The sequence below is a fragment of the Pholcus phalangioides genome, unplaced genomic scaffold (genome assembly GCF_987345545.1).
Source record: "Pholcus phalangioides strain wild (caught in Gottingen) unplaced genomic scaffold, Ppha-v1.0 ptg000008l_1, whole genome shotgun sequence".
Taxonomy (NCBI): Eukaryota; Metazoa; Arthropoda; class Arachnida; order Araneae; family Pholcidae; genus Pholcus; species Pholcus phalangioides.
This window is the reverse complement of record NW_028301601.1, coordinates 24913636-24934403: the sequence shown is the minus strand read 5'-3', so window position 1 is coordinate 24934403 and position 20768 is coordinate 24913636. Positions and strand designations below refer to the sequence as shown.

The 20768-nt window shown below is 33.4% G+C and overlaps 1 protein-coding gene across 4 annotated transcripts in view; it reads right to left on the bottom strand.

Moving 5' to 3' along the window:
• Positions 1–20768, bottom strand: part of LOC149084073 (SUN domain-containing ossification factor) — a 57065-nt gene that overhangs the window by 3762 nt on the left and 32535 nt on the right. The window contains exons 8-15 of one of the 4 annotated variants that reach the window (XR_016192943.1): positions 20091–20264; positions 17966–18113; positions 16846–16959; positions 15998–16046; positions 11286–12444; positions 9157–9261; positions 8679–8934; positions 4257–4290 (exon numbers count right to left, since the gene is read on the bottom strand). Coding sequence is in view for 3 of the 4 variants with exons in the window: in XM_089234424.1 (XP_089090550.1) it covers positions 4265–4290; positions 8679–8934; positions 9145–9261; positions 11286–12444; positions 15998–16046; positions 16846–16959; positions 17966–18113; positions 20091–20264 (2043 nt within the window). In the remaining variant the exon portion in view is untranslated. Of the gene's footprint in view, positions 1–4256; positions 4291–8678; positions 8935–9144; positions 9262–11285; positions 12445–15997; positions 16047–16845; positions 16960–17965; positions 18114–20090; positions 20265–20768 lie in introns of all 4 variants that reach the window. The other 3 variants (XM_089234424.1, XM_089234422.1, XM_089234423.1) reach the window with 3 other exon arrangements.

Below are 20768 nucleotides of genomic sequence, written 5' to 3'. Positions count from 1 at the left end.
GTGTTAATGCAATTTTTTATTGCCTTATAAAAAATTTAAATTTAAGTAAATTTACAAGTTAATTATAAAGTTATTATTAATAAAAACAAAAGTTCAGTATTATCCAAGTTTTTAACTATCTGAGATAGGCATAGTCCACATTTACCTTGGATAATGGTGGAAGGGGTGAGGAGACACCCAACTGTGATTGAAATGATCACATATATAATCTTAGATTCAATTTTAAAAATTTCAGTAAAACCTCAAAAATAATGACACATGAAGAAATAAGTGTAATTATGAAATGCAGTAAAATTACTCTTTCGCAAACACCTGCAGGTTAAAAACAATACTCAATAAAAAAAAAAGTGTGAACATAAAAAAAATTTCCTTATTGAAGGTTTATAAAATAACTAAAACAATCTAACATCATACAAGTAGAGGTTCAAAACTACATATATGTATTTTCAAGCCTGAACATAAATTAGGTTCAATGTTTTATTTTACAGATTACAAGAGAAAATGTAATATATAGACAACAATAGAAGAAGAAAGACGGAAACAGTAACAAAACTAATGAACTATATTTGAGAAAGATTTTGGACAGATTTTATTTATATTGCTTTCCATATTCTTTAAATAATGATTTGAAATACATTTTAGTTTGTTTCCTTAAAAGAATTCACTATTCTGATAGGACACATTACCACTTGACACTTTCTATTCAAGGCAAACACATATTTGAAAGCATTAAAAAAACCATTTTGTCAGCACTAAAGTTTCAAAATTGTTTAATTTAGTAAATTCCTTTTTAAAGTTGCATTACTTTTTCTTACTAGTTATATAGGTACAGGATTTAATATAACTATCACACTATACATCAATGTATCTTCTCCTATTGGAAGTCTGGGTCCATGAAAAATTTTGAGCAAATCATATAGCTGCTATATAATTCGGGTGTAAATTACATCATTCAAGAGTGCAACTCAGCTATGCCAGTAATCAAAATCAAACATAGAAATTGAATGGCTATTGATGTAGCTTTGTCTCTGAGAGATACATATAGCCATGTAAATCTAATTATCAAAAAAGAGCAGCAGATATTTTACAGTAATAAAAAATAATTCTTATAACATCAGTTTCTGGTTCTTATTTCTGCCTCGGCTATCATCTGGTATACAAAACATTTTCCCCATTTTTTTTCTTGAAAGCTGAGAGTGCAATTTTTATCTCTGCTATTTTACAGCATACCAACTCCGGTCATATATCACCATACAGCAATTTTCAACCACTGCAGTTGAGTGGGAAATGAAGGTGTCATTTATCAGTGGTCGCCCCAGGCTCAGTAGGTAAATAACTTGTTTCTAATGTTTTTACCCGGATTCAAAGCCGTAGACCTTGACGGCAACCTTCATAGTGGAACACAAATACCACTGCACCACTCTGACTTAGTTCCATCTCTGCTGGTCCGCAGATGTAAAAAAAGTTGAAGACTGCTCATATACACCATGGTGGAGCAGATATGATGATGATAGTCACTCTGAATACAAAATTTTAACTGATTACGAGGTTGTCAATTTCGATCGAAAGCCATTGCCCTTTAGTCACAGATTAACACTATTACAGTGTACAGTGGTGGAAGCAGTATTTAGCAAAAAGAAATTCAAATGAAATGTACCTTGTTGCTATACATCCAAATTTCCTGTGTATAGATAACAAAGTTGTGTTGTGCACAGGAGGGAAACTACTCATTGAAATAAAAACAAAGATAAAATTCCTAACCAAAATTGATGGCAAGAGTGGACAAGATAAAATCCTAATGAAATAATGGTAAGGCATTTGAAGGGTCCAGAGATTAAAACCATTTTACAGCAATTTTTTTCAAAAATGATATAGGGTGCCATCTCGTAGCATTCATTTATACCGCCATACATTTTTGGGATAGAACTTTAAAGCCGAAAGAAAAAGTAATGTTTCATATACTAAGGAAAAACCCCTTTACTTCACTCATTCAGGTTCACATACTTGCCAACTACTACAGAATTTCTGTAGTTTCTATGGATTTCTACCATAAAATATCAAACTGGTGAATCATGAAGTACTTCAGTGGTCTGTTTTTTTACAAACTTCTTTTGTTCAAGTATTTGAATTCCATTATCCTATCCAGTACAAAATGACATCATGCAAAGACTGCATCTCCAAAGAATAAATATCAAGCCAAGAACAAATATTAAATTAATAACATCAACAATTGACATAAAAAGGTGAGGTTTACGCTAAGCTGGGGGTGACTGGGACACTCGTCTCCCCACGAAAAATTCTGCCCTCCCCCAACAAGGCACGCTACATCTGTTATAGTGGCCAACAGTTCTTTTTGATAAATAAAAGAAAAATCAAATTTCATACGTAGATGGTGCTGTAAAACAAAAAACTTGACATCTATCTATATATAATTGATTTTTTTGTTTGTGTCAATTCAAATCTAAAATTTCATACCAATCTTTGCCAAATTTTGTATGTGTATCAAACAGGCCCTCAACTTAAATGATAGGCTACTTTAAAAGTTCGTCAGAGTTGGGCAAATGCTCGATAGGATGAAAAACTTGTCTAGCAACAATGACTTTTGGAATGTCTACTTGGATTACCTTGGCACCCCCAAACAATGGTTTTTACTTTTCTAATACTTCCTATATATGAAGAAAATCTGGGCAGTGCCAAGTATTACTGTCAGTTTGACACAGAATGTCAGATTCACAATTTTTTTTTGAAAGTTGAAGAAAATTGATTTGAATTTAAAAACAGGCTCGTGGGGGTGTAGCAGTAGTAGGTAGGGCCTCCAAAAAATGGCTCGGGATCCATGATGTTCTTAAGTCAGCCACCTCGTTGGGCAGTTTGCCTGTTGTGGTGTTGTATTTGTATTTGTAATTTAAAATAAAAAGTCAATTTTTTAAGTATCTGTCGCTGCTAAAGTATGCATTACTGAAATGACAATATTAGTTTTACTTTTTTTCAAAATATACACATGCACACTGAAAGCACAGAGAGCAAGAATTTTTTTGCTGCTTGAACACCAAAATCTTATTCACTCTCCTATAACAAAAAAGTGTAGGATATAATAATGGTTTCATGGTAAAAGAGGAAAAAAATGTGTTTAAATCCGCTAATGATAGGACGGCTCTTGAATTGTGAATCCTGTGTGATCTTATCAGGTGCTGCTCTGGGAGGGGCACTAAATCTGAAATGAAAGGTAAAAAAAACCGCTTTGTTGACCAAAAAAAAAAAACATGGTTGGGAATGCCTAAATTGGTCTTGCATGGGTAGAACCCTCTTTGCACCTGTTTTTGCAATGTGAAATTGTCACAACCAGCAACAGTGATGAAAACCACATGACTGCATGGCAGCTATCTGCAAAACTGCAGATATCTCAGCTGAATTTTTAAAGATTTGGTGAGTCCCCCAATGATCCCCAAAAAATTTTGAATGGCCGATTCACGATCCAATCCCATACGAATTTTCACAAAGGCGCTTGTGCAATTTTTTGGAAAGCAAATCAAATTTATGCCCTAGATACACTGTCTTTGAATACAGGTAGATAGCTATGAAAGTACTTTTATTTTCAGTATAAAACCCGCAGGAGAAAAAAAAACTCTGAAATCAGAGAATTTGGTTATGTGCCCTTCATTCAACGTAAGTAGATATTTCATCAGCCTATTCTTCAATAGCCTGTGCGGATTATACTAATAACAGTACAGGACTTTCTTTGTACTTCAAAGAAGCAAAACTAATTTCTAAGGTCATCAGATAGAGCAGGTATGGTAAATGGTGGGAAAGGGAATTTTTTTTTAAAAATTGTGCATTCCTCATGTGAATAAATTTTTAAGTGCTCTTTTACGAAATTCCCAGTATTTGACACACATAAGCGGCATATCTGCATACCACAAACCAAAATTTGTACTAATGAGCAGAGATTCTGTGTCTTGATGCACCATGTAGCAAGAAAACTGTTTCGCCACAGTTTGGCACAGCTCTGGCATCCCTGAACTATGTCATTTAGAAATAACTAGCTATATCTGTTATTTTTATTTAACCCAGAAAAAAAATGGTGTTGAATAATCTGTAATAATTAGAAAATGCTCATGAATTAGAGGTATCCTGAAACAGTAATTCAAAAAAGCAAGTTATCAAGAGAGGATAACTGAAATAAAAAACAAATGAATAAAATACACATAAAATTGATACACAATGGTTAAATGAACATTTGTACCAAGTTTCCTTACCAAAAATATCACAGATGCCCTCCAATATGGCGAACTAGCAAATAGGGAGAGCATGGCAAAATATCAGTTTTAAAAACAAAACATTGTGATTCTTGAACACAAATCATCTACAACATATATCAGCATATGACAGCACACGAAGAACCGATTACTCAGTACAATTTGAATTAAGAATGACTGTTTATAATTATTTTAAACAATTGAATTTGAGAACAAAATTCAAAAAATGATACCAATTGAAAAATTAAACATCAATTTTAATGATAAAATCCACATAAAAATCAAGCAAATTACTCTTACTGTCCCAAAAAAATTGAGGTTGGGTTGTTTTTTGTACAGGTTAGGAAGCATTTTCATGAGTACATGTATCAGCAATGTAACTTTATTCTGATGGTTCTCAACCTGGGGGGCCATATGATCTCTTTGCAGTCCAGGAATATTTTAGGAAGAGGGGGGTGGAGGCAATTAGTGAAAACCAAGAGCTATGGCAAGTGGTAAAGAAGGCCACAAAGAAATGTAAAAAAATATAGATGCGAAGAAGTGAAGAAAGCACAAGAAGTGGAAATATGAGGGGGGAGGGAGTGTGACTATTTTAAGAGCCTTCAAAAGAACAGGGTCGTAACTATGTAGGAGCAACCGAGGAAATGTCCTCAGGCCTAGAGAGCTAAGCTATGAAAGCCAAACATCCAGGGCTTAGACTGTAAAATGCTAATTATCTGGCCAAAGAACAAAAAGCAAACTGCATGCATACATGTATAATTATTTGAACATGTAATTGGTATAACATGATGTTACCAATGGATACATAAGTAACATTTTATCAGATCATTGCATAACACATCTCACATTTGAAATTCATCAAACTAAGTTTTTATGACGAATTATATATTTTTCACATTCTATGTCATAGTTTTTATATTTCATGCATCCGTGTTTTTTTATATACTATGTACTTTTTAATTTTCTGGCATGACAAGGGCAAATTTTATTTTTTTTGGTCATTTGTTTTAGCAAAGTTTGGGGTGGAATAAAGTCACTTTTCAGGGAAAGTTCTATTTGCATATAGAAGATGGGTATTCCAATAATTTCACTAGCATAGTAGGTTGGAACATGGGTGGCTTTTTATTTGGTTTTGAGGGGGAGAGGGAGAAAATCCAATAGAAGGGAAAAAATCTGTTATATTAGGTAACAACTGTGTGCGCCACAATTACTGAAAAATGAACTTCTTTCTACAGGGCTGCTGACCTGAAGAAAATAACGACGCTTAAAATTGCCTGTCATCTCCTAAATACAAGACTTGTGCATGTGTACACAGGAGATAGAGACGTTTATCTGCATCCCATATTCCAGGCTCAACTTCTTTACAAAATTGATTGGAGACCCTCAAATAGCACCATGCTCCAGCATCTATGACTCATGTTTATCAATCAGATAACAAATATATACAATGGCCTGACATTTTGAAATTGAATAAAAAATTCCTTTGAAGTCACAAAACCAAAAATACAGCACATGCACACAGTAAAGCACTGATTATACAAGTACTTACTCTACTGTTTAAAACAATTAGGAGTGGTGGGGGGGGGGGACGACATTGAAAACACAAAAATTCTAAAAGGCACCATGCATTTAGTTACATATAAATTCAAAAATCTAGAGTTTCTACTGCAAAAAATATCTGCTCTCTGAACTCATTACTACTACACATACATGAAACTTGTGAACATTCATCTGGGGAATGTTTAACAAGCTGGTGCATGTTAAAAAGTGTTTTGCGAGGATACATGCATGGTCTAAATGTTTTTACAACATCTGAGTATATGTATTTTGTGTTCAAATTCCTCTGCCATCTGTGTTCTATATTTAAAGTAAAAGTAGCAGATACATGAATTTTTCTGTTTATGTAAGTACTCTGTTGAAGACTTACCCACCTCCCGTAGAGAGACTTTTTCCCAAATGGAAGACTGGTTCACATTCATTTGTCAAAGAAACCCAATGTTGCTACCCAATACTTCATCTGACACTATGTAACACACCTTGTACTTACCAACACACCTTGCATTGCTTTGTGAAACTTTTTTCATTCCTCAGAGGACATTGTGAGGACATTGCTAATTCAGAAGAATGTTTAGAGCAATTTCAAAAAACTGGTTCCAGCATGTCTTTATTCAGTGAATGATAATCATGTTGGGCTAAAGACATACCAGTTGATGGGGGAACCTATTCCAGAAAAAAAATCCCCATGCTGTACAAGTTAGTGTCCGAGTATTAAAATCGTTCTCATTTCTCTATGACTCTCCTATGTGTGTTCAAAGTATAGAGTTTCCAGCTTCAACCTCTCTTCTCAAAATTTAAATTATTCTTTCTGTCTGGGTAGAGAAAAAAAAACATGAGATAAAACTCTAAAACAAGGATTCCCAAACTTATGTTTTTAAAAGTTTTCGGGTTTTTTAGCTGATGGGACGTACAGTTTTTGTCTTTCAAAGTTTTGTTTCCCCAAGTGGCGAACATTTTCAAGAAATAAAAATCTGAAGATTTTATTATCTGAATGAATTTTCAGGACTCCCACTCAAAAAATGAGAAAAAGTAGGAAAATGCAGGACTAAAAAGTAGGATGGGGGAGGGTAACCCCCTTAGTCACCATAATCATAGCGTAATGGAAAAAAATCCCTAAACAATTTTTTTAAATAATTAAAAAAAAATTTTTTTAAATTTTGAATTAACTTTTTTTTTCCCCTAGCACTATTTCAGTCAAGCTAAAACAAAATGACAAATGACTTGGTTACAAAACCAATTTTTGGCCAAAACAGTGCACTAGCAACCACAGATAATTCTTTGCTGTCTCTCCTCATATATATTACATTCTTTTTTGGAGTCTTCCAAAGTGATGAGCTTGTCAACTCTCAACTTTCTTCGACAAGGCACGGCAAATTTTGGAGACGTACATTTTTTAAGAATGACACGCCTTCGAGACCACTTTCGAAAGCACAATGCAAAAAATGTGTAAATTAGAAGATCCGACGTATATAAGGCAAGGTGAACCAGATAGTTTTACTGAGTTGCTCATCATTTTTGAAATTTTTCTGTTTTGTTCACATTTTACTGTTCAATGCCAGTGTAATCATTTTTGACAAATGAAGCACTTCCGTTTCTAGCTCTTCGCTGAGCATTGTAAATATTTTGAATGACTACTATACTTGAACCCTCAAACTAAGCAAATGAAAAATTAATCAAATGGTCCACATACCCCCCCCCCTCTAAATTACCTTAAAAATGATACAATTTCTGCTTTGGCAGAATCATTAATTGCATTCTCCAACTTTTGTAATATTTCGGCAATATATGAATGATTTCCTGCTCAATTACACAAATTTTGTCGATAGGATTTGGTAAAAAAGTAGGAAAAGTAAGACAAAAACTGGAAAGTAGGACAAAAACTAGAAAGTAGGACAAAACTGAGAAAGTAGGACAAAACTGAGAAAGTAAGACAAAACTGAGAAAGTAGGACAAAAGTAGGACATTTTACTAAAAAGTAGGAAAAGTAGGACGAGTGGGAGCCCTGAATTTTGCTTCACATGATGGCCACGAAAGCCTTGTTTATTTCATTGTTATGTTTTCGTTCGAAAACTTCATGATTGCAATACCTTTGAAAATAACATTAGAATTTTAAGTGTCTTACCATTTTAATTGCAATTTATATACTTAGCAAGCATCTTATTCCATTGATCCCGAAAAACTACAATGTCAAGGTACTTTGGGGGGGGGGTGTGGCAATAAATCGTCTGGATGCTGGGCAAAAGGTGGCAAATTAGTCTGGGCCGTGACTGGTTTGTCGGGGCAAAAGGTGCCTTTGACCTTTCCACTGCGATTCAAAATTTTATATTCATTGGATTTAGATTACTGACAAGTGCCGCAAGATGTTCACAATTTATATCTCATTCACAAGGGTTCCACAAACAGAAAGTTTAAGAATCTCAAAAATAATGTATCTAAAGTGTTTTAGTTTGAATTCTAAGAATCAGTGTTTCAGCATTGATGTAAAAGATTTTGAATGACAGCAATGTATCTAGTTTAATAAAAAGTGTAATGATATAACCATATTATATGCAAACAATCATGTTCATTGTTATGGACACTACCAATGAATCACAGCTGTATTAAAATTTTATTCATCAGGAATATTATATATATATATATATTTATTTATATATATACTTATGGATAAATTTTTTCGAAGACAAAAGCACATTATTTGGCACATATTGATGTCCTGAAAGATTAGAATGTTTGAGAGCACAAAAATACACATTTACTGCTGCAAACAGTAAGTATTAAAACACAGCCACAACGTAAACCATTCATTTGCAACTAGATACCACAACTGAAAAAATGTTTTAAAGTAAAAATTGTAGAAAACCTCACCTGAAGGTATGACCTCTTCGCTGACAGACCGTCTTTGTATTTTCACAGCAGGAGCAACAGGTGCAACATCTGTAGAATTTCTTCGTTTGAGATCATTGGAAGCAGAAGGAGCAACTTCTACTGGTCCTGTTACAATTCGCTCTGGTGTGCCGACTCTTGTCGAGAGCATGAAAGAAATGTGGCGAGCATACAAAGACATGATGGTAATCATGATGATGACTTGCGTTATTATCAAGAAAACATAGGTCTCCACCATCTGTAAAATAATAGGAAGTAATCACTGCTATTTTACAACTAAATGTGACAACTTCTGAAAAAGATTTTTAAAGTTGATTGTGATAATTTCCACGAAACTCTATGGTATCACTGAGAACCTTTTTGTTCATAAACATAATTTCACGCACAAAACTGAACATTGGAAATCGCAAAGTCAAGCGTTTAAACATAAATATAAAATTGAACATACAAATAGTCTTACCCGCCGTGTTGCATTGTCTTGATCAGAAATGAGTTTATCAACAGCTTCAGTAAGATTTGCCACTTCAGATTGTAGTTGACTTATCACCTCTTGTTGCTTCATATCCTTAAAAACAATGCCATATTTTAACTCTCTTACCGTTTTCATACTTCACAATGGTTAATTCTAAAATAAATCTAAAAAACATTTATAAAGCTATGTAATGTACATAGAAACTTATCAAGAATGTATAAACATAAGTGAAGTATAAAAAGCCAAAAAATTTCAACATGGTTGTTTCTGATACAAACACAAAATATTAGTCACAACAGGCATCCAATAAGATGGCTAGAAAAAGGCAAAAATGTTATTAAAAATGATAGATCAATTCAATCACCAGGGCTGGTTAAGTCGTAAAAAAAAAGGTCTAAAATAATGTTTATTTTGACTTTTTTCCAGGGCACTGGAAACAGCACTTTTAGTGACTCATGTGGGCAGATATGCTGCTATGAAATTAATTTCAAATATTTTGTGCTGCTCTCCGCCTGCAATTTAGTGACTAAACAAAGAAAATTTTACGCACAGACACCAATTTTTCGTTCCCATAACTAGGATTCGTTTAGCCCTGTTAACCACATAACACAGATTGATGATTTGTATGTATTTTTATATCTATATCCATTCTACAGTACATTCAATGCCACAATCTGGTTAGTACAATAGAACCTGCATGAAACTGAACAAGAGAGCGAAATAATATTCCATTATAATCAGCTTTCGTTTCAATAAGTTACAAATTAAAACTTTAATCGTTGATAGGACTATTGACTCCATTTATCTAAGACAGGTTTCACTGTTCATACAAAGTATGATAGACTGGACACCATGCAAAGATGGTGAGTTTCGGAAATAAAATTCAAATGACTCCGCAGGGAATCAAACCTCCATTCCCTCATAGTCTGGGTGAGTGCTCTACCTTTAGGTTATAGAGGACTGACATTTTCTTCCATCAGAGTGTATATGTGCGCTGAATAGGATTGTGCATGGGAATCCCCCTAACTTAACCAGTCAAGTGGTTACGACGGCGTTTGCCGTCGCTGCCATACGTAATGTTGGTTCCTACGATGGCATTTGCAGACACGCAGACTTTTTTCGGTCTTTTTCACCAGTCAAGTGGTTAAGACGGCATTTGCCGTCGCTGATATACGTAATGGTGTTGCCTACGACGGCATTTGCAGACACACATACTTTTCGGTATTTTTCACAGATATGACGAAATAATTTGTCATACATGTGCTGCCATCTCTGTACAGCCATCCTTCTACTTTATTATCTCATCACTAGATGGAGTTGACAATTATATTTCAAGGTCTGAGATTATTATTGCTATTATCTTTGTCACGCTTTGCAAAGCTGCATCCCCATCGTTTTTGTTTCAATTTCCAACTCTCTTGCGAAGATGCATCTGTTTTATTACTCATATATCTTTTATCAAAGGTTCAACTACTATGGTTCCACATAAATCCATCAACAGCATTTCTTTTAGTCACAGGACATTATGACCGCCCCTCCCCACTTTTGGGGTGTCATATTATGTCTTGACACATTCGAGCTATTAAAAAATATGCTATAAAAGATATTTTAATATTTCAAACTTGCAAGAAAAGGGAAAAAGCACGCGCATCTTCAAAAAAAAGTAGGCACTGTGGGTAACGCTCGGAGAAATTAATTGGACAGTTGACTGGTTAATAGCTCCCAGATGGCGACACACAGAGAAAAACCATCTTACTCTGTGTCACTCATACAAAGTATGATAGACTAGATATCATGCTTAATGGTAGAGTACTCATTTGGACTATGAGAGAACAGAGGCATATGCTGACAGGCTCTTCAATAAAAATGGTCATGTAATTTTTTTTTTAAAAGGTATCATCATCTATGTTTTTCATTTACAATGAAGGTGTTAAAGGCGATAAGAGGCTCAAACAGATCTGTATATATATTATCATGCTATGGAAAATAATAAAAATATAACTACAAGTACATAAGATGGTGAGTTTAATTACCAAGTGATTGAAATATCTGAACTGTGTATTTTTATTTTTTAAATTTCTTGAAATAGTTAGAGATTCTGACAACATAGACTATACCTTTTCTGCTGCCTTCCTGGCTGTGTCATTCAAAGTGCCAATGGTTCTATTGAATGCCCGCTGCATCTCTTCCATCTGCCGACGATACCTCTGACTAAGCTCTTGAAGATACTGGCTACTCAGAGACATATTCAACTCTAAAGCTTTTATTCTATTACTCATGCGCATGAATACAGACTCCTTCTGAGCTAAAGTGGCACTTGTGACAACTGTAGTCATAGCGGGATCTCGAACATCAACAAACCGTTCATCTACAGACCTCAGTTCCTCAGAATAATCATCAATACCAGAATCGACGATAGATGTTGGTACAACAGCATCACCGACAGGGGATTCTTTGACTTGAGTAGTGTTTTCTAATTTGATAGTGTGAATTTTTTTAGAGATATCTAGTTGGACATCAGATTCTTTGGTTATATTTTCTTGAGAGATTGGTGTTATACTGTCTTGCGATGCAGAAGGCAATGAATCTTTTGCTGTGGTTGATGCGACCACTTCAACAGAACTAGATGGTATTGAATCTGAACCAGCATATTCAACACCAACTTTAACAGCATCCTTATCACTGTCACGTGGAATGTCAAGCGTGTCTGTTTTCACAGAGTCACTGTATGATGCTCTCGGTTCTCCCTGACTGCTAGGTAAAGTCTTAGTAGGTGATATTATTTCAGAATCACCTTCGCTATGAACATGAGAAGTTTTGACAGACTTCACACTAGCTTTTAATTTTGATGAATCCAAGGGAAGTTCTTCAGCACTGGGCAAAGATGGTGTCTTCTTGCTTATACTGGAAAGAGTTGCAGATCCATTGTGGTCTATAATCACGCTAATTATGGTAGGAGGAAGACTTGTGGGCTTAGAAGTTTGCATTGTAGTATTTTCAGTAGAATATTCTACAGGTACATTTTCCAGAGTGATGACATTATCCTTAAACCAATCACAAATGGTATTGAACAACACTGGGCCAAGTGCTGCCTGAAAAAAACGGCATTCTGGAGGAGACACAGAATAGTGGGATGGTCGAGACATATAAATACATTGATCACAATGCCTGAGGTGCCTGAAAAGGGATCGCCTCATAGATGTTGCAGACAAGAAATAGTCTGAGTCTATGACTCTATTTGGCTTATCTCCATCAGTGCAGGAATCATTGATCAATCTATGCAAAACAAAATAAAAAAATAAAAAATTATGTAATAAATAATGCACCAAACCATCGAGAAAATAAAAAGTATTACTTAGAACTACAATTATCATTCAATTTTATGAACACGTTTGTTTCTACTACTACTTTCTTTCAAATAGTTTAATTTTTTTCCCCCACAAAATGTTTCCCCGGACTTTTGCTAAGGAACTAAGTATTTTTCATCTACCTGACTTTCCAGGGTATTGGGAACCCTTAATGTGTCATTTCTTTCTCATACCCATGAACTTCTGATTTCACAAAACTAGTTCTTCAAGTTTGTAAATATGAGCATCAGCTGTATTTGCATTTCAAAACATATATGCGAAATTAGTGTAGCTTTCATAAAACCTTTAATGGAAAATATTCGACATAGAATGGAATACAGCTGGAAGAGCTTTGTGCCTCTTCTTAAATATTTTAAAATTATATTGAACAATAATGCAATGTGTCTGACATGGAGATCTACAATTTTGAATGGTTTTGACCTGCTGAACAGGAATATCACCAAGTTTACAGTTAAAAATTACTTTACAAGAGTTATACAGTGGAAAGTGCTAAGGACCATAAAACAATGTTATCCGGAAAAATGGTCAACTTCAATGTTTGCTGACAATTGTACGAATGTCCAGTACAAGCAAAACAAAATATATGTCAAAAACAATGAATGAACTATTATGATATTATTACATATACAAATACAACGCCACAACAGGCAAAATGCCCAACGAGGTGGCTGAGAAAAAGATGCCCATAAAAATATGGATGTCATATATTTCAAAAATACAGCAACCCAATTAAAAATGCAATTAACATAAATTATAAACAATATATACAAATGATGAAATATTATACAACGCCCATAAAGAATATTTATAGTTGTCTTATTCTAAGAATGGATAGCTTCTCGATTTACCCCAACATGTTTATCGTATTTCTTTTTAAACGTGTCAATTGTGTTACAATTTACTACCTCCAGGGGTAAGCTATTCCATTTATTAACAACCCTATTAGAGAAAAATTCCCTGCAACACCATAACCTTGCATTGTCCCTCACCAATCGATACTGGTGTCCCCTTGTCAATTGGCGGTGTACTAAAAATGGTCCATCCTATCCATCCCATTGAAAATTTTGAACACTTCGATCATATCTCCCCGACACCTGTGTTCATCCAATGTAAACATACTCAAAAAATAAAGTCTCTCTTCATAACTCAAGCCCTGTGTGCCAATAAGGACACGCATAGCTCTTCTCTGCACCCCTTCAACCAAGTCTATGTCCCTCTGTAGGCATGGTCTCCAAAACCTTACAGCATACTCCACTCCAGGACGAACTAAGCCTCAAAAAATGAACCCGATATTGAACTATATGTATTTTTGTTGTGCCTTTACGTATATTAATGCTGAATTTCAATATATTGAAATTTCTACATATTTATGTTGTTTTTTCTGTACACTTTAATTTTTTATATATACTTATGTTGTGTTTCAACGTATTGTATTGTGCAATTATATGTGCACTAAATATGCAATTTCTGAGGAAACCGCAGCCAATCTAACTTTTTAATGGTCAAATTCATGTTCAACACATCAAATTACATAAGAAATGACTTTTTGCTTGGACCATGAAAACTGTCAAAATTTGTTGCTTATTTAGTGTTACTTATTAACTAAATAAATGAACTCATTTATGCCCACACCTTGAGGTGCTATGAATTGCATTTCAACACTGGGATATTTTGTTGAAATTGCACCAATTAAAAATATTTTAAGAGATTTTTTTAACACATCAATAGAAAATATTACACTGGATGACAAGTGTCCTCAATTAAGGACAGCAAAATATGACAACATATTTGAAAAAGAAGTTGAAGTGAAATGAAATTGAACTGTGTTAGTTATTCACATTAAACTGTAATTTATGTAATCCATTACAAAAGAATCACTTTCATGAAAATAACAATATAATGTTGATAATATAAGGTGGGAAAACAAAATTACCCACAAGATAATAAAATACACCAACTTATAGAGCTCATTTCCGAACCAGAAATGGCTTCTCAATAATTTGTTTGATGCAGATCTCCAAGTACGGTTGTCATGTACGTGTACTAAAATATTGTACAAAGCTAAATTCTGGCTGTACTTAAACGATTACAGTGGGTATAAATGGCTTAAAAAGATTATATTCATGGCCATAGTTAACATGTTTCTCTGCAACTCAAGTATTATGCTTTTGGAATTAGTACCAGACAATTCACTTACAAAAGTAGAGGACATTTTTCGTAAGAAAATGAACAAATGTAAATTTTTCAAACATTCTTTTAAACCCAAAAAAATTAAATTCAGGGAACATAAATTTTGATTAAATCTAATTTAAACAAAACATGTTTCCTAATTTACCAATTAATACAGTACTCTTTGAAAACTGACATTGGTCTTTTCAATGTATTCTGTGATCATTACTGAGCTTCACTTTTCCCAGCATTCCGGGAATGGACCAGACTCGAATATTAAAAAAGCTAGTGTACCATGAATTTTATAACATGGCAGATAATGCAGGGGAAAATGGTGAAACAAATATTGCAACAAAAACAGTGCATTAGGATCTCCATTATCTTAATTTTGATTAACAGATGTTCTGGCTATCTGAGGTGATTTTTAAATATTTATTTTGACATATTAGATGCAGTAAATGGTGTATAAAACACTTTGGATAACGACAAACTGGTTCAAATGAAACCTATACCTGTAGCAAGAGCTTTATATGTTACGTGAAGGTACTGTTTACAAAATATATACTGTAGTATCCAGGGTGTCCTGCAAGTGCTAATGCTGCCTTTGTCTCATCAACCGTTTGTAGAGGTACGATTCCAATTAAAAAATGCTCAAAAGGCATTCAAAAATTACTGTACCAGTTTTAAGAGTGAGAATGCAGTATGTCACAAAATAAAATCTTTCTAGGGTCCCCTTGTATGGTAACTTGTAATTAGAAAGCTGTTGTCCTGTCCTTTCCGAGTCCAAAAAAAACAAACAAAACAAACATGTTTCTAACTGCAATATTCACTGAAATGCGCCAAAAACCGAAGAAAAGTCGGGAAATAACAGAAAAAACTAATGGACAATGCTCCTTTCCCTCATTTATGCCATCCTTTCCCAACTTTTCTCAGATTTTGAATTAAAACATCTCAGTGAATATTGCAATGAAAGACATGGGATATCCTTTGTTGGACTCACAAAAGACAAGGCAACAACTTTCTAATTGGAAGTTAAAGGACAGGGAGACCATATAAAAATTTAAAAAAATTTATTTTGTGGCACATTTTTTTTTCACTCTAGTGATTATTAAACAAATTTTAAGCATTTTCAAAATTCAAACCATACCTCACATTAAGACAAATGGTTGATAAGATAAAGGCTGGATTACCATGTACAGGACATCTGGTAGAAAGGATGTAAAAAGTTTTTATACAATAATTCTATGATACAAGAGGAAAGAATCAATACATTTTTCATCATAAATACTAACTTGCATTCATCAGCAGACACATTCTTCTCAGAACCTTTTTCCTCATCATCTATAGAAAGATAATTAAAATTGTTGTAAAAAATACAATGCCATATTAGGCAAAATGCCCAAAGAGATGACAAAAAAGATATGTGGATGTATATAAAATATATGTGGATGTCAAATAAAACAAAAATTACAGCACCCCAAAAAGCAATTATCTAAAAAAAACCTCATACACAATACAGGGGATAAAATCATATATACAACCCACAAAATTAAACAAATCAATAAGCATAATTGAATTTGTAAATAACGTATAATCACTTTTTATTTTACTCAACATTGCAAATGACAGTGAAATTCTTCTGAGAAGCTATTATCCATTCATGACTTTTCAGAGAAGGGGTCGCCTGATATGAAAGTGAGCTAACATACCAAGAAAAATTAGTGTAAACAGAACCTCTTTATAAGGACTTTACTGTATCTCTAGATAACACATTCTCCATTCAAGAAATATTTTGATGGAAATAAAGGATTTTGCTATATATAAATTTCACTAAATTTATTATGGCATTTGAACAAAAATGTCTGAAAAAAAAAGTTTAAAGTGAACATCAGACTGGCACAGCACTGAACTCATTCTACTAAGCATAACTATTAAAAATTATAAATGAAATATAATTTTAACAGACAATACGTGGTCAACTCAGAAAATTCACAGTATTCACTGAATTCTCAAAATACCATGGAAATATTTCAGAAGTTTTCATAGCAAAAACAAATAAATAGAAAATTTACAAACATTATTTATTTCTATAGTTAAACAATTGAAAAACTCCAAACGGAAAAACAAAAAATTGAACTACCTTTAGATAAATCCCGTGGCCCCAGCACTTGAGCGGCTTTCTTCACAATGCTATATACAGCATCAGTAGCACTACCAAACAAATTAGATGAACTTTTGTCCTCAACAGGAAGATCTATAAAAAAATTTACAAGTATTCAATAATTACCTTCAAATGATTTACCCACATACCTCTATTTAAAATGAATACCCTTTCAAATAATTTATTTCAAAATTTTCAAAAGTTAAATGATACCAAATATGGCATATATTGGTAAAATTTTAAATGAATGACATTTCAAAAAAAAAAAAAAAATTACACAATAATTGTCTAAAATTAATATAAAACAATATATTTACTATTTTGACATAAAAGAAGACACTATAAGCATTAAACTTTGTGATCAAATAAAACGATTCCAATTATGCTGCCAATTTATTGTTGTGAGAGGTATTTCCTTGATATACTCAAATTCATAGCAATCACTGCATGAACATACACAAATGTTCATAAATGATGCTTCTTAAGATGGATTTGAGATTTAGGAAATGAAATTAGAGAAGCCAAGGCTTGAATTGCATCAATGCTTTTTAACAATCTTGACTTGGCTACACACACACAATTTCTTCTTATTCGACTCTCAAAACATACCTGAAAAGAAATAATTTTAGAGGGAGGATTAAAATGTCCCATACGTCATGATCATTCAAAAGGAGCTAAATCTCAGAATACTTTTTCCTCAGCTATGAAGAGCAGCAGCAAGATTAGAAACACTTTATTCATTGAGTTCATTTTGAAAAAAAGATAAATTCCATGAAGGACAAGTTCAAGAAAGTAATTGAAAAAAAAATCCTCATTTTTATGACAGCTCTTCAGTTAAACTTGAAAAATATTGATGGAACTTCTATACAAAGCATAGAAGCAATAATTAAACAATTATGAAGAAATTTCCATGTATTGAAACGTCTGGACATGAATAATAATGGTACATAATAATATTGATTTAGTTTCATTCACAATTTTTTTTCCTGTAAGAAACGAGATGTTCTAGCAAAATAGATTATGATATAGGTTCCCTGTATTACAAATGAATATGCACAGTGAATTCAAATGACTATGAATTCAGTAGAAGAAAACTCACCAAGACGATCAAGTTCATCTTCAGGTGGAACATGATGACTGGACAGAGTTTCCATCTCTTCGTATTCATCAACCATAGATGTACCAAATATACGAACAACACTCAATGGGCAGTAATGTTCTTTTCCATAATGACTAAGCAGCTCAATCTAAATTTTTTTTTACAGACAAAACAATTATAATTTTCATTTTAAAAAAATTGAACCTCAATATTTATTTCTAAACTTTTTTCTTTTAAAGATCTTTACATCTCAAACATTATTGAATTTGTTCTCACACAAAAAAACCATTATCGATATTTGGCAGCTATTATCAAAATTGAGATTTTTCTTTTATTTGCTCTCTATGATATTAGTTTAGGTGATACTGTCAGTAACAATTACTACAGCATAGACTTCTTTGCTTAATAACACTTGTTAGGAGTTTCCAAACTTCCACAGTATTCTGAGAGTTATAATTATGGTTTTGTATGGGGGGGGGGGTAGTAAAATAGTCCTTAGCCTTATATAATCACAAATGGAAAAACAATGGAAAAGACCCAAATACACAATGTGTTCGTATATTCACCTTAAGTACAATTATTCAATCATTACACTTCACTCAGGTAGAAAAATTAATGGCAGCACTGCACATGACAAGCATTAAACAGAAACAAACTGTTTGTTAGGTTCACACCACATGCATATTCCCGCATGTACTGATTCGTTAGAAATTCTGTAGAGGAATGTGTGCAAGGTGTGTGTGCAGTGTAGTAGTAGCAGTGGTAATGGTGGCAATAATAGTATATTCACCTTTCCGTTGTTTCTCCATTTGAGATTATGTCCTTGAATCCTTTCCACATATTGAGGGTACTTCAGATTCACTCTATCATCAAGGATTCAGGAGCTTAGACTCAATGTAAAAAAGTAAGGTGATCTATGCATTGCAAGTGTTTTTCATGTATTACTGTTAATAGTGACTATTACCACAAGAATATAGACTTTTTTTACACCTTGGCTTTACTTTTCTTACATTAAAAAGTCCCAATTGCCTACTTACTTTTATGTAATAATTATTCTCATGTATAACTATATATATAGCTGATTGAATCATTCAAATTTTTGTTTAACATTTTTCAAATGTAAAAATTTAATTATAGGATATGGTGATAGCTCAACATAGCTATAAAATATATATTTTTTGGCTAACAAAGATTTCATGATTTTTCTGCCTCAGTTAATTTTCAGTGATATGAATGCACGCTGACCTAACACAGCAGCATTGTGTGCTGAATTTTCATACAATCATCCGAGCTATTATCATTAAAGACCAATTAATTTATGTTTGCTTTGGAATCATTTTCCAGATGTACCTTCATTTCTCTTTCTGAATGTTTTTGAACCATTTCATGTAAAATTAAAGATTCAGCAAAAAATACATTTAAAAAACATAGCCTATTTTTCAAAGCACATGTTCTTTCAGTGCAAGACTCAGTATCAAATTGAAGAGTCTGGACATTCTCAGAGCGTATCTTTTCCATCTGCATGTATCAGACACAAAAATTAGCTGACCAAATCACAAATTAATAGGAACACCTTTGAACTCAACAGGATTGAGACAACACCAGCTTTAGCAGACTACAGCTTGTGTTGTTTGCGCATATAGCATATTATAAAAAGATTTCAGTATTTCACCTTCCTATAAACTGTCATTTATCCAATTTTGAAGCTCTTCATTTTAGCCATCGATCAGGTTTTCTTTTTTATAGTGCTCCTTGGTTGTAAAAAAAATGTATCTAACTTTTGGAATAAATAAAATCATTAAAAAAACTGCAATGCAAAGACAGCTATTACCATCATGGCTTGCTACAGTTTGGACTTTCTAAAAGCAAACCTTCCCCCCCCCCCACATGCATCAGACACAGAAATGAGCTGACCATATCACATATGGATGGGGTCACCTATGAACTAGAGAGCCAGCATTAGTCTTAGTAGACAAAAAGCTGGTGTTGGTTGTGTACATGGTGTAAAATAAAAAGATCTTGAGTATCTCATCTTTCTGTAAATTATCATTATTGAAACTACTGAAACAAGCTATCTTTGTTAGCCAAGGCATCACTGTATAATGCAAACAGAAAATATACATACTTTTATAAATTTACCAAATCCCTCTTGTTTTAATGGAAAACTTTGAAGAACTCTTTGTTCAGAAGCTGTGAATGTCCCTAAAGGGATCCAGTCTCTTGTAGGATAATTATCACTTGAATAGACAGCAAATTCTTTTGGGCAGGAGGAGAACAGTTCAAAGTTTGCCAGCTCAATCTGAAAGAACAAGTGAAAGCATTCAAAAGTGACAATGTTACATTTATTAATAAAAACCACTACATTGAAAACACAAAATATTAATGAATAACATTGGCAAAATTAAAAAAAACAAAAACAAACCTGTATATTTCATTTTTTTTTCTCGTTAATTCCTATATATATCCAAAAGAACTTTAAAACTTAACAGTACTAGTATTTCCAGTGGTACATTGGAAGAAAAATCTAGAAATTCTTCGCACCAATAGATTGTCTAGTTGCCATGGCAACCTGACGCCTGGGATTTGTCAAGTCCTGATTGAGAACATACACGAATGCAAACAAACACATGCACAGAGATAGAAAATCATTAAAAAAAATGTAAATAGTAGAGCATGCATATAAGTAATTTCATTCAAAATTTCTTTACATTGAAAATTAGTTGTATAGAACGGGGTGGCCGATCAGCACAATGGGGGGGGCTATTTGATATTAGTTAATTGAAGAAATTGCAGTTAATGTGAA